Source organism: Amblyraja radiata, chromosome 2 (assembly GCF_010909765.2).
Source record: "Amblyraja radiata isolate CabotCenter1 chromosome 2, sAmbRad1.1.pri, whole genome shotgun sequence".
Taxonomy (NCBI): Eukaryota; Metazoa; Chordata; class Chondrichthyes; order Rajiformes; family Rajidae; genus Amblyraja; species Amblyraja radiata.
In genome coordinates, this window is record NC_045957.1 from 73,103,587 (window position 1) to 73,118,842 (window position 15,256).

The 15,256-nt window shown below is 44.1% G+C and overlaps 1 protein-coding gene across 2 annotated transcripts in view; it reads right to left on the reverse strand.

Moving 5' to 3' along the window:
- The window catches only part of LOC116990886 (cadherin-20-like), a 207,641-nt gene that overhangs the window by 13,814 nt on the left and 178,571 nt on the right, over positions 1-15,256 (reverse strand). For both annotated transcript variants that reach the window (XM_033049008.1, XM_033049001.1), the window contains exon 11: positions 2,660-2,911. In XM_033049008.1, the coding sequence (XP_032904899.1) occupies positions 2,660-2,911 (252 nt within the window). The remainder of the gene's footprint in view (positions 1-2,659; positions 2,912-15,256) is intronic.

The following is a 15,256-nucleotide window of genomic DNA, read 5'->3' on the forward strand; positions in this document are numbered from 1 at the left end:
CTAGATCGTTTGCATCTCAGAGTTTTACAATCTCCCACCATTTCATGAATACGTATCTTTTTAATTAGTCTTTCCAAAATGGATGATTTGGCAATTTCCTCTTTATTGGGAGATATCTGTTTCTTCCACTCTCCAAGTAAACGCTATCTTCTGAGTACCTGCTCTTGTTTGGTGAACAGTAGTTTGTTTGCAGTGAATCATATGCCATTCCCCACTGTCATGTCATTGGCTGAAGCATCAGTAAACTCTGATAAATAATAAGGTCAGAAATAGGCGTCCCACTCTCAATATCTTTGTTGAACAGGATCATAAAATGTAAACTCCATGCAGCATTCTAAAGGTAATCTGCAGATCTGTAGAATAACTAAACTTTCCCCAGCTACACTTACACACAGGTCAATCGCTATAGAATGGGAAGTTCATAAGTGATAGGAGTAGAATTAGGCCATTCGGCCCATCAAGTCTACTCCGCCATTCAATAACGGCTGATCTATCTCTCCCTCCCAACCCATTCTCCTGCCTTTCCCCCATAACCCCTGATACCCGTCGTAATCAAGAATCTATCTATCTCTGCCTTAAAAATATCTATTGACTCATCCTCCACAGCCTTCTATGGCAATGAATTCCACAGATTCACCACCCTCTGACTAAAGCAGCTTCGTGTATAGAAATGTTATCCAAGGTCTGGCAGAAATGGGTGTTGACGATCTTCTGGCTGTTACTTGCAGTGCCCAATATTTAATTCCATTGACTGCAACAGAACAAAAATATTGGATGGTGTGAATAACAGCAAGTCAAAGTGGGGAAGCTTGGTATGTGCTATTGTCCAAGATAATTAAACCTTCTTTTGAAAAATAATATGATGATTTTTAACGTAACATGTGAAAATCCTTAGTAAATGCAGGAATGGAATGATCTGGTGCCTGCATTTTGTGAAATGGTAGCCACTGATTTTAGTTCATAGGGAGTTCTAGGATGGGATATGGTGCATTGTCTTGGCCCTGCAAGGTCTGCTGGCTGCAGAATACTTGATAGGGTTAACGTGAAAAGATGGGCAATTTAATAAATGCATTCATCAGGTTATCTACAATTATTTATGTTCAAAAAACATTTTGGATGGCTAGAAAAGCAGAAAGACAGAGCCTGCATTTTTCCAATGGCTGTTTGACCAGCAATAACTCCCCGGCTTGAAGGCATACTTAGCCTAACTTCTTCATCAACTTTTCTGCAGAAATAATTTCTCTCTTAGTGAACATCATTCATTTCTCACTCCGACTCAGATAACAAATATAACTTGCTGGGATATGTATTAATAATCTAGAATAAGTGGGCCCATCAAGAATACGGAACTCATTGATGTTTAGGTAGTTGGGCTTTGAAGTGATTCTTGCCTTGCCAGCACAAATGAAAATCGTGATTATTTAAGCAAGACCGGTTGCAACTCCAATGATAGGAACATAAAAAAAAGATCAGGAAGAGGCCATTCAAACCTTTGAGTCTCTTCTATCATTGGCTAATTTGTGACCCAATTCCATGTCCCTTAATAAAACACAAAGTGCTGGAATAATGAAATGGGTCAAGCAACATCTGTGGAGAGAATGGATAGGTGGCCTTTTCACGTTGGGACCCTTCTTCTCCAGTCTGAAAAAGGGTCCAGTCCCAAAACATCACCTATTAATTGCTACCACAGATACTAGCTGACCAGCTAAGTTACTCCAGCACCATGTTTTGCTCAAGATTCCAGCATCCAATTTTCCTTGCATCTCCATATCTTTTAATATGTTTGATTATCAAAAATGTGCTTGTCTCAAATTTAAATCCATCTTAAATTAGCGTCTGCAAAAGAAAACTCCAAGGATGTTCTAATTTCACTCTTGAAAGGCCAGGCTCTGACTATTATGTAGTGCTTCCTTCACACTTCTACTGACCTCACAAGTCCCAGATTACAAAATAGCAAAAATGTTTTCTCATGCGATTTCCCCTAATGAGGGAGTACAGAGAAGGTTCACCAGGCTGATTCCTGGGACGTCAGGACTTTCATATGAAGAAAGACTGGATAGACTCGGCTTGTACACGCTAGAATTTAGAAGATTGAGGGGGGATTTTATAGAAACTTACAAAATTCTTAAGGGGTTGGATAGGCTAGATGCAGGAAGATAGTTCCCGATGTTGGGGAAGTCCAGAACTAGGGGTCACAGTTTAAGGATAAGGGGGAAATCTTTTAGGACCGAGATGAGAAAAACATTTTTCACACAGAGAGTGGTGAATCTCTGGAATTCACTGGCACAGAAGGTAGTTGAAGCCAGTTCATTGGCTATATTTGAGGGAGTTAGATGTGTCCCTTGTGGCTAAAGGTATTAGGGGGTATGGAGAGAAGGCAGGTACAGGATACTGAGTTGGATGATCAGCCATGATCATATTGAATGGTGGTGCAGGCTTGAAGGGCCGAATGGCCTACTCCTGCACCTATTTTCTATGTTTCTATGTTTCTAAATATCATGAAAGCTTTAAGCAGATCACCCCATATCTTTTAAATTGTGGTTTGGTCTTAACTGCAATAAATTGGGAAGCAGCTTTGAATATTGAATTTAATATTGTTATCTATGAGTCAAATCTGTACACATGGCTAGGACACCAGTTATAAAAGCTAGTAGCTTACCCAACAAGATGAAGATACAACTAAGAATTGCTATCAGTGCCCCTCTGCTCAGGCTGATGGGAAGGCTGTAGGCTTCGACGTTACAGGACCTAACATTCCCATCTGTATCACAGCCACATATGCGAATTGTCAGCGTGCTGGTGCTGCTTAGCATTGGAAGGCCATCATCTGCAATGAGAATGGGCAGGTAGTAGGTGCCCTGTTCTTGCTGGTTGAATCCTCCCCCTCTGGTCAGGATCCAGGCAGTATTATCTAAAAGAGAAAACATGAAGTGGAATACACAACATTGATAACAGACAGTTTGCAAAATTGCAACTTACTATATGTATGCAGCATACTTTTAGGTAATTTAATTCTTTAGCTCCATGCTGGTGTTTAAGATTGACGTAGAGCAGATGTCTCTAGTGCCAGGTAAGTAGAATTGAAAGAGTTGTTGGAATGTGAGTCTTGCAATCATAGTAAGTTGTCAAGCTGAATATATTTTGGGAAAAGTTGGACAAGCAATATAAGCCAGTTGTTCCTTTAATAGGATTATGGGCCTGTCCCACTTAGACAACTTTTTAGGCGATTGCAGGAGACTATGCAGTCACCACATGTTCGCGGGTGGTTGCCGGGGAGTTGCCTTCGTGGTCGTGAGGAGTTCCCGCGTTCTGGGAACTAGTCACGGCCTCATTATGGTCGCCGCAATTTTTTCAACATGTTGAAAAATTAGCGACGACTAGAATGAAGCTGCCATGGAGAGTAGCGAGAATTCTCGTGCCGTAGGTGGGTTGCCAGGATGTCCTAGTGGCTTGCCAGGAGATCGATGGTTCTCTTGGGTTCTCGTAGATTGTAGCCAGTGCTGACCAGTGAATTTCATTGGCTCATTGGGAAAAAAAATTAAGCAGCAGTTTTCAGAACCAAGGATAACCGACCGGTAATGTTAGTGTCCGCCGAACTACACAGCCATGCATTTCTGGCTTCTTAAAAGTTGTCTCCACTCCTTCTTCCCCCTCTCCCCCTTCTCCCCCCTTCTTCCCTCTCTCTCCCCCTCCCCCCTCTCCACCCTCATCCCCTTCTTTTAAAGGACTGTGCTTTTTAGCTTCTTAATTACAGCGCAAACCTTCTTGTTCATCGCGATGTGTGTCATATTGACATTGCACCGTGTGAATTTCACTCAGACAGCGCTCCCCCCGCTTGCCCTGTCCCCCGCCTGCATAACGGGTTGGTGAAGGAAGCAATGTGTTTGTGTGTGTGTGTGTTCCACTCTGACAGTCGCCGTTCCAGTTGCCGGTTTTTCAGGCGACTGCCAGCAGCTTGACAGTCACCGGCAGTCGCCTGAAAAATTGCCTAAGTGGGACAGGCCCATTACATGAAGAGGGGTGGAATGAAGCTTGTGTGGACCATGAACATCAATTGGGTTGAATGGCCGGTGAATAGTGCAAAATGCACCGTATAATCTTTCCAATTGCTGGCACCTCTCTTTATCTAACCCATTCAATATATATCGATTTGTTTTCAGTTAACAATGGCTTGGGTCAATTTTGAAATAGTTTCTAGTTTTAAAAGTTACTAGACCAAGTGCAGACCCGTTGGGTCTGTTCCCCCAACGTGCGGTTGCGGGGAGGGTGGGCAGCATGTGGCGTCACACACACTAACTACCCCACCCCCCGCACACACGCTACCCCCTTGATATCAACGGAGGAATTGCAGGTTTCCCAGAGAGAGTAATGGCCGCCAGGGCCAGCTTCTCATCGCGTGCCTCGCGCGACAATAACTGCCGTCGCCATGTTCTACCATCGGGTGGGGGAGACGGAGTGGATTCAGAAGCAAGCCGGTGGCCTCCAGTGACCGGCTGTAACCTGCTGTGACCTCCGGTGACCTCCCGATCTGCAGAATGTTCGTTCTTTCTGCGCATTTTGAGAACGGGTGGGGTGGGGGGGGGGGGTTCAGTCCACAGCGGCGGGGGGACGGGGCCTGGAGGCAAGTGGGCCTCGATATGTGGGCATTGTGACGTCAGCAGCTCAAGCGGCAATTTTATTTTTTAAAACGTGAGTTTTGTGATCAATTTTATTCAAAATCTGGGGAAATAATTGACCATGGAGTGGATTTCTGAACATAAGATAAATTGTATAAATCTCCACGTTTTTGCATCATTGTATCAATAGAAAAATGGCTAATGCATTCACCCTCACTAATCTCAACACCTAAGTGAACTTTGAGCTTTAATATAAACAGATAGAAGATCACAGGTGAAGCACTCTAGATTTTTAGTTATGTTGCCTATTAAATAATTTTGCATGGAAGTCTCAGAAGGCTGTATGCGATCCATTTGTTTTTGTAGAGAGAGAAACAAACCTGCATTGACAGAGCACTTATAATCACTCTGCAGAAATGTTTTGCTGCACATTTAAGGAACAAATTTAAATTGCTGCATGCAATTATCTTTGGCAGTCCCTTGGGATCAAGGGTGCCTTGTGTTCACTACAGTTTTGTAGGTTTGAAGCTGACCAATGAGGCCAATGTTGGAAATACCAACTCTTCCATTATAAGGGCAGGTGGGAGTTAGCTGGGCAAATGGGTGGGTTATTTGTGAGATGGTACACCTATTATGCAGCTTACACAGTGTCCTTGTGTGCTCCTGATACATGGCCACATGGTTCTCAACACCGCCCTGAATGCTTCTTCTCCACTTTGAGCTGTCATAGGCCAGGTATTGCCATGAGTCAGTAGGGATGTTACATTTATTCAAGGAGGCTTTGGGGAGACAATAGACAATAGTTGCAGGAGTAGGTCATTTGGCCCTTCGAGCCAGCACCACCATTCGATGTGATCATAGCTGATCATCCCCAATCAGTACCCCGTTCCTGCCTTCTCCCCATATCCGCTGACTCCGCTATTTTTAAGAGCCCTATCTAGCTCCCTCTTGAAAGCATCCAGAGAACCCGCCTCCACCACCCTCTGAGGCAGAGTTCCACAGACTCATCACTCTCTGTGAGAAAATGTGTTACCTCGTCTCCGTTCTAAATGGCTTACTCCTTATTCTTAAACTGTGGCCCTGGTTCTGGACTCCCCCAACATCGGGAACATGTTTCCTGCCTCTAGCGTGTCCAAACCCTTAACAATCTTATATGTTTCAATGAGATATCCTCTCATCCTTCTAAACTCCAGAGTGTACAAGCCCAGCTGCTCCATTCTCTCAGCATATGACAGTCCCGCCATCCCGGGAATTAACCTTGTGAACCTAAGCTGCACTCCTTCAATAGCAAGAATGTCCTTCCTCAAATTAAGAGACCAAAACTGCATACAATACTCCAGGTGTGGCCTCACTAGGGCTCTGTACAACTGCAGAAGGACCTCTTTGCTGCTTTATTCGAATCCTCTTGTTATAAAGGCCAACATGCCATTCGCTTTCTTCACTGCCTGCTGTACCTGCATGCTTACTTTCACAGACAGATGAACAAGGACCCTCAGTTCCCGTTGTACTTTCCCTTTTCCCAACTTGACACCATTTAGATAGTAATCTGCCTTGCTGTTTTTGTTACCAAAGTGGATAACCTCACATTTATCCGCATTAAACCTCATCTGCCATGCATCTGCCCACTCCCCCAACCTGCCCAAGTCACCCTGCATTCTCATAGCACCCTCCTCACAGTTCACACTGCCACCCAGCTTTGTGTCATCTGCAAATTTGCTAATGTTACTTTGAATCCCTTCATCCAAATCATTGATGTATATTGTAAAAGTGAAAGTGGCAGGCAGACAAAACCAGGGCAAAAATCAAAAAGGGCCACTTTTCAACATAATTGTTTAAGGGGTAAGAGTGTTGTAAAAACAAGCCTGAAGGCTTTGTGTCTCAATGCAAGGAGTATTCATAATAAGGTGGATGAGTTGAACGTGCAGATAGCCATTAATGATTATGATATAGTTGGGATCACGGAGACATGGCTCCAGGGTGACCAAGGCTGGGAGCTGAACATCCAGGGATATTCAATATTCAGGAGGGATAGAGAGAAAGGAAAAGGAGGTGGGGTAGCGTTGCTGGTTAGAGAGAAGATTAACGCAATGGAAAGGAAGGACATTAGTTTGGAGGATGTGGAATTGGTGTGGGTAGAGCTGCGAAACACTAAGGGGCAGAAAACGCTGGTGGGTGTTGTGTACAGGCCACCTAACAGTAGTAGTGAAGTTGGAGATGGTATCAAACAGGAAATTAGAAATGCGTGCGACAAAGGCAAAACAGTTATAATGGGTGACTTCAATCTACATATAGATTGGGTGAATCAAATTGGCAGGGGTACTGAGGAAGAGGATTTCTTGGAATGTATGCGGGATAGTTATCTAAATCAACATGTAGAGGAACCAACGAGAGAGCAGGCTATTTTAGACTGGGTATTGAGTAATGAGGAAGGGTTATTTAGCAGTCTTGTTGTACGTGCCCCCTTGGGCAAGATTGACTATAATATGGTTGAGTTCTTCATTAGGATGGAGAGTAACATTGTTAATTCAGAAACAATGGTTCTGAACTTAAAGAAAGGTAACTTTGAGGGTATGAGAAGTGAATTGGCCAAGATTGACTGGCAATTAATTCTAAAAGGGTTGACGGTAGATATGCAATGGAAGACATTTAAAGACTGCATGGATGAACTACAAAAATTGTTCATCCCAGTTTGGCAAAAGAATAAATCAGGGAAGGTAGTGCATCCGTGGATAACAAGGGAAATCAGGGATAGTATCAAAGCGAAGGATGATGCGTTCAAATTAGCCAGAAAAAGCAGTATACCAGAGGACTGGGAGAAATTCAGAGACCAGCAGAGGAGGACAAAGGGCTTAATTAGGAAAGGAAAAATAGATTATGAAAGAAAACTGGCAGGGAACATAAAAACTGACTGCAAAAGTTTTTATAGAGATGTGAAAAGAAAGAGATTAGTTAAAACAGATGTAGGTCCCTTGCAGTCAGAAACAGGTGAGTTGATCATGGGGAACAAGGATATGGCGGAGTAATTGAATAACTACTTTGGTTCCGTCTTCACTAAGGAAGACATAAATAATCTGCCGGAAATAGCAGGGGACCGCGGGTCAAAGGAGTTGGAGGAATTGAGTGAAATCCAGGTTAGTCGGGAAGTGGTGTTGGGTAAATTGAATGGATTAAAGGCCGATAAATCCCCAGGGCCAGATAGGCTGCATCCCAGAGTACTTAAGGAAGTAGCTCCAGAAATAGTGGATGCATTAGTAATAATCTTTCAAAACTCTTTAGATTCTGGAGTAGTTCCTGAGGATTGGCGGGTAGCAAACGTAACCCCACTTTTTAAGAAGGGAGGGAGAGAGAAAACGGGGAATTACAGACCAGTTAGTCTTACATCTGTAGTGGGGAAACTGCTAGAGTCAGTTATTAAAGATGGGATAGCAGCACATTTGGAAAGTGGTGAAATCATTGGACAAAGTCAGCATGGATTTACGAAAGGTAAATCATGCCTGACGAATCTTATAGAATTTTTCGAGGATGTAACTAGTAGCGTGGATAGGGGAGAACCAGTGGATGTGGTCTATCTAGACTTCCAGAAGGCTTTCGACAAGGTCCCACATAAGAGATTAGTATACAAACTTAAAGCACACGGCATTGGAGGTTCAGTATTGATGTGGATAGAGAACTGGCTGGCAAACAGGAAGCAAAGAGTAGGAGTAAACGGGTCCTTTTCACAATGGCGGGCAGTGACTAGTGGGGTACCGCAAGGCTCAGTGCTGGGACCCCAGCTATTTACAATATATATTAATGATCTGGATGAGGGAATTGAAGGCAATAGCTCCAAGTTTGCGGATGACACTAAGCTGGGGGGCAGTGTTAGCTGTGAGGAGGATGCTAGGAGACTGCAAGGTGACTTGGATAGGCTGGGTGAGTGGGCAAATGTTTGGCAGATGCAGTATAATGTTGATAAATGTGAGGTTATCCATTTTGGTGGCAAAAACAGGAAAGCAGACTGTTATCTAAATGGTGGCCGATTAGGAAAAGGGGAGATGCAGCGAGACCTGGGTGTCATGGTACACCAGTCATTGAAAGTAGGAATGCAGGTGCAGCAGGCAGTGAAGAAAGCGAATGGTATGTTAGCTTTCATAGCAAAAGGATTTGAGTATAGGAGCAGGGAGGTTCTACTGCAGTTGTACAGGGTCTTGGTGAGACCACACCTGGAGTATTGCGTACAGTTTTGGTCTCCTAATCTGAGGAAGGACATTATTGCCATAGAGGGAGTGCAGAGAAGGTTCACCAGACTGATTCCTGGGATGTCAGGACTGTCTTATGAAGAAAGACTGGATAGACTTGGTTTATACTCTCTAGAATTTAGGAGTTTGAGAGGGGATCTTATAGAAACTTACAAAATTCTTAAGGGGTTGGACAGGCTAGATGAAGGAAGATTGTTCCCGATGTTGGGGAAGTCCAGGACAAGGGGTCACAGCTTAAGGATAAGGGGGAAATCCTTAAAACCGAGATGAGAAAAACTTTTTTCACACAGAGAGTGGTGAATCTCTGGAACTCTCTGCCACAGAGGGTAGTTGAGGCCAGTTCATTGGCTATATTTAAGAGGGAGTTAGATGTGGCCCTTGTGGCTAAGGGGATCAGAGGGTATGGAGAGAAGGCAGGTACGGGATACTGAGTTGGATGATCAGCCATGATCATATTGAATGGCGGTGCAGGCTCGAAGGGCCGAATGGCCTACTCCTGCACCTAATTTCTATGTTTCTATGTTTCTATTGTAAATAGCTGCGGTCCCAGCACCGAGCCTTGCAGTACCTCACTAGTCACTGCCTGCCATTCTGAAAGGGACCCGTTAATCACTACTCTTTGTTTCCTGTCTGCCAACCGCTTCTCTATCCATGTCAGCACTCTACACGCAATATCATGTGCCCTAATTTTGCCCACGAATCTCCTATGTGGGACCTTATCAAATGCTTTCTGAAAGTCCAGGTACACTACATCCACTGACTCTCCCTTGTCCATAATCGTAGTTACATCTTAAAAAAATTCCAGAAGATTAGTCAAGCATGATTTCCCCTTCGTAAATCCATGCTGACTCAGAACCGATCCTGTTACTGCTATCCAAATGTTTGGCTATCTCATCTTTTATAATTGACTCCAGTATTTTCCCCAACACCGATGTCAGGCTAACTGGTCTATAATTCCCTGTTTTCTCTCTTCCGCCTTTCTTAAACAGTTGGATAACATTAGTTACCCTCCAATCCACAGGAACTGATCCTGAGTCTATAGAACATTGGAAAATTATCACCAATGCATCCACGATTTCTAGAGCCACTTCCTTAAGTACCCTGGGATGCAGACCATCAGGCCCTGGGGATTTATCAGCCTTCAGTCCCATCAGTCTATCCAACACCATTTCCTGCCTAATGTGGATTTCCTTCAGTTCCTCCGTCACCCCAGATGCTCTGGCCACTACTACTGTATATCAGGAAGATTGTTTGGTCCTCCTTAGTGAAGATGGATCCAAAGTACCTGTTCAACTCATCTGCCATTTCCTTGTTCCCCATAAAAAAATCACCTTTTTTGGTCTTCAAGGGTCCAACTTTGGTCTTAACTAATGTTTTTCTCTTCACATACCTAAAGAAGCTTTTACTATCCTGCTTTATATTCTTGGCTAGCTTACCTTCGTACCTCATCTTTTCTCCCCGTATTGTCTTTTTAGTTATCTTTTGTTGTTCTTTAAACATTACCCAATCCTCTTGCTTCCCGCTCATCTTTGCTACGTTGTACTTCTTCGCTTTAATTTTTATACTGTCCCCGACGTCCCTTGGGTTTGTCCCTTTCTCCCTTTGGAATCTTTATTCCTCCTAGGAATTAACTGATCCTGCACCTTCTGTATTATTCCTAGAAATACCTGCCATTTTTGTTCCACTGTCATCCCTGCTAGTGTATCTTTCCAGTCAACTTTGGCCAGCTCCTCCCTCATGGCCCCATAGTCCCCTTTATTCAACTGCAACACGGACACCTCTGATCTACCCTTCTCCCTCTCCAATTGTAGATTAAACCTGACCATGTTTTGGTCACTGCCTCCTAATTGCTCATTAACCTCGAGGTCCTTTATCAAATCCGGTTCATTACATACAATAAATCCAGAATTGCCTTCTCCCTGGTAGGCTCCAATACAAGCTGTTCTAAGAATCCATCACAAAGGCACTCTATAAAGTCCCTTTCTTGGGGACCAGTACCAACCTGATTTTCCCAGTCTACCCGAATGTTGAAATTTCCCATAACAACCACAGCATTACTTTTGCTACATGCCAATTTTAACTTCTGATTCAACTTGCGACCTATGTCCAGGCTACTGTTTGGGGGCCTGTAGATTAGTCTCATTAGGGTCATTTTACCATTACAATTCCTTAGTTCTATCCATACTGACTCCACATCTCCTGTTTCAATGTCACCCCTTGCAAGGGACTGAATTTCATTCCTCACCAACAGAGCAACCTCACCTCATCTGCCCACCTGTCTGTCTTTTCGATAGGAGGTATACCGTTGAATGTTCAGTTCCCAGCCCTGGCCCTCTTGCAGCCATGTCTCAGTAATTCCCACAACATCATGCTTGCCAGTTTCTAACTGAGCCTCAAGTTCGGCCACTTTATTCCTTATACTTCGCGCATTCATATACACCACATACTCTGTTGTCCATTCTCGAGTTTTCCTTCCCATTAATTCGAGAATCTTTTGTAATTTTTCCTGTAGTCACTTCCCCTTCAACTCCATCTTTATACTCCCAATTTATCAATCCCTCCCCCCCACTATTTAGTTTAAACCCACACGTGTAGCCCCAGCAAACCTGCCTGCCAGAATGTCGGTCCCCCTCCGGTTAAGGTGTAACCCGTCCCTTTTGTACAGGTCACCCCTACCCCAGAAGAGATCCCAGTGGTCTATAAATCTAAATCCTTGCTCCCTGCTCCAGCCCTTCATCACACATTCAGATCCCCTATCTCCCTGTTCCTGTCCTCACTAGCACGAGGTACTGGAAGCAATCCAGAGATAACCACCCTAGAAGTCCGGCATTTCAGTCTTCTTCCCAACTCTCTGAAGTGATGTTGGAGAAACTCCTTCCTCTTCTTCCCGATGTCGTTTGTGCCTACATGCACAACTACTGCTGGCTGTTCACCTTCTCTCTCGAGGATGTTCTGAATTCGGCTCATGACATCCTGAACCCTGGCACCAGGGAGGCAACAGACCATCCTCGCATCTCATTTGCCGCCACAGAATCTCCTGTCCACTCCTCAGACAAAGGAGTCACCCACCACTGGCTCTGCCCGATGTTGGTCTCGCCGGTCGAATCCCATCTCCAGGATTGGAGCCACCGACGTGTCCGCCGCTCGGACTGGAAACATCGTCTCCCCGGACAGTTCCCAAGAGGATGTATCTGTTTTCATCAGGCACCTGGGTCTCCTGCACTCCACGATTTCCACCCTTTCTCTCCGTCACACACCTTGGTTCTTCCCGTATCCTCGGCGTGACTACCTCACTGTAGGTCCTGACCAGGAAACCCTTGTTTTCCCGGATGGCCCTGAGGTCATCCAGCTGCTTCTCCAATACGGTCCTTCAGGAGCTGAAGCTGGACGCACTTGCCACAGTTGTAGCAGCCAGAGGTTCCATCCGTGTCCCTGGGCTCCCACATTCTGCAAGCATCACACTGTCTCATCTGCCCCGACATGTGTTCACCGCATTCCGTCCTCTCGAGCTTTATCCGTAGCCTCCTCTCCTCAGTCTCCTCGCCGAAGACTCTCGAGCCAAAGACTCACATTTTACTCACAAGGCTGCTCCCTCACTGCCGCTCCCTAAGAGCCGTCTTTGCTTATACTGACTGATAAATTGCCTAATTTACCAATTTACAAACCAAATTCCTCAGTTTTAAACAGTTTTCCCCCTCTGACTCACTTCTAACTCTCCTCCCACTTGGGCTAGAACCAATCACTGCTCTTTCCTGCTTCTCTTTGCTGCTGTTTCTTCAAAATCCACGGGAGCTCTGAGTTAAGTCTGTCTGTGTTTTGCCTCTCTTTTTAAACTTCTGGTAATCCCTTCCCATGACAAAGCTTGGAACAGAATGTCTGCTTCGGGAGTCTAGTGTCAGGCACATGATGTTTTCAATACAAGGTAGACACAAAATGCTGGAGTAACTCAGTGGGTGAAACAGCATCTCTGGAGAGAAGGAATGGGCGAGACCCTTCTTCAGACTGATGTCAGGGGAGGGGGTGGGACAAAGATAGAATATAGTCGGAGACAGGAAGATTAGTGGGAGAACTGGGAAGGGGATGGAGAGAGAAAGCAAGGGCTATCTGAAATTAGAGAAGTCATTGTTCATACCGCTGGGGTGTTAGCTACCCATGCGAAATATGAGGTGCTGTCCCTCCAATTCTTCCTAAATAAAGCTGTATAAAATACATGTATATAGCTGATATTATGTTTTATTTTCAGTCCATTATCCTGAGCTAATTCTTCAAATGCTCATTCACATATTTTTGAATCGAGGACTTTTGTTTCCACCACATTTTCTGGAATGCCACCACTGTTGAGTGAAGTGTATTATTTCTCAATTCCCTTCTAATTCTTTCACCGATTAACTTAAATCTACATTTCCCCTGTTGCATACCTACCCTCAGTGCAATGAGTCCTTCCAGTTTTATCCAGGTCTTCCATAATTTCATTACATCTCATTTAAACTTATCATTCCTTTTTTATCCAAAAGAAACAATCCCAACCTGACAGTTTCTTCCCATATCTATAATTCACCTGTCCTACAACATTCTTATAATTTGGCTCTAAATGCTCTTTAATACTATTACGTCCTTGCTCCAGTGTCGCACCCAGAACTGTAGGCAGTAATCCAGCTGTGACATTTATAATATTTGATTCTGCACAGTCTCCCCACTCATATTCTAAGCCAATTAATTAATCCAGCCAATTAATGCAGATGTCTCTTTTGCCTTCTAAATCACCATTTCTATCTGACCTGTGGGGATTTATTGGCATGAATTACAATATTCTGAAGAAGTCTGAAGAAGTATGAGTTACAATATCCTAATAGTCTGAAAAAGAGTCCTGACCTGAAATGTTGCCTATCCATGTTTAGTATAAAGGGGAGTTCAGACCCAAGTTCTGGGAGTTCAGGGCCCGACCTGAAATATTACCTAACCATGTTCTCCAGAGTCTACTGATCTACTCCAGGACTATGTAAGATTCTAGCATCTGCAGTTTCTTTTGTCTCCTGTTTCTTCACACTCTGAGAATCCTAACATTTTACTGTGTATCTTTTTGCTTTATTGATTTGAACCAATGGGTTACCTCTGAATTGAACTCCCATTGCCACTTTTGTACCTATCTCCCGAGGCCACTGGTATCTTTCTGCAACCTAGAACTTTATTCTTCACCACCAACATCAAACTTTGAAAGAATATGAGAAACAGAATAAATAAAACTTTTCTGCTCAGTCGAGCTCTTGTGGCTCTCATTTTTACTGCAAATTCACTCTAATGAATAAAATAAGATGAATTTCAATATGTATTTTATTTATTAATATTTATTCTTTGACAAATGTTCATATCATAGTGAGGCAACTGCAAATTGATCAGAGTGGATGAATAGACAGGAAGAACAAAGATGGCAGTAGTGAGGTTAAAGCCAGCTTTTTGTCACCCTGAATTGTTTCAGGAGCATCTATCGGGGGGCGCTGGGGGTGGGGGGTTGGTTAGTTTGAGGAGCCTTCAGTTGTATCTGGGTTGAACTATCGATGTGAACTGGACCAGATGATCTGCTATCGAAGAAACAATATAAACGAGCAGGCCCATACAAAGCTTTTCAAAAAGGGGGGTGGCATGACAGGATTACAAAAAATGTATGTGAAATAATGTGTGCACAGCGCACATCACGAGCCCAAAGTCCCTCGCGGCTGAGGTCCACTTAAGGGCCCTGGAAGCTCTGGGGTTTTAGATGCTTTCTGATGCATTCTGAGCATTATTTTGGAGAATTTTTGCACCAAATTTATGACCAATATTTCAGAAATAATTTTGGTTGAGTCAAGAGCAATGAGTGGGTGGAATGGGTTGGTTGGGGTCATTGTTGTATACATTGTTTAAAATCAAGAATTGAAATTGTCCTTGTTTTAATAATCAAGTTGTACTGTTGTAAAATGTTATAAAGGAGCATGCAAAAACTGCAAGTAAAATACTGTAAGTTTTTGGAGTAAAGAAAACCTGTAAAGAAAAACTGTGTTAGTGTGTGCAGTGCACCTTTAATGGTCCTCCTGACCTAACAACCTAACAACTTCACATCACATCAATTTCAACATGGAATAGTGGTGGTGGCATGGGCCCGGCCGGAGCGGCGTCTGGTGTCGGGGTTACGGCCGCTGCCAGCACTGGGTTCAGATTAATTTGTTCCCGCTCCCGCCCGGCGATGGGAGAATGGTCTCCGCGGATGCAGGCGATGGACCGGGTGGGCAGACACTGCAGCCCCCCCCCCCCCCCCAGGCCCGGAGAAATGGGCACTCCTTTTTTTTCCAAATCATCCGCGGGCCAGATTGGACCCCTCGCGGGTAGTTTGCCACCTAAAAAACAGACTCCCCCTCCCGCAACGCA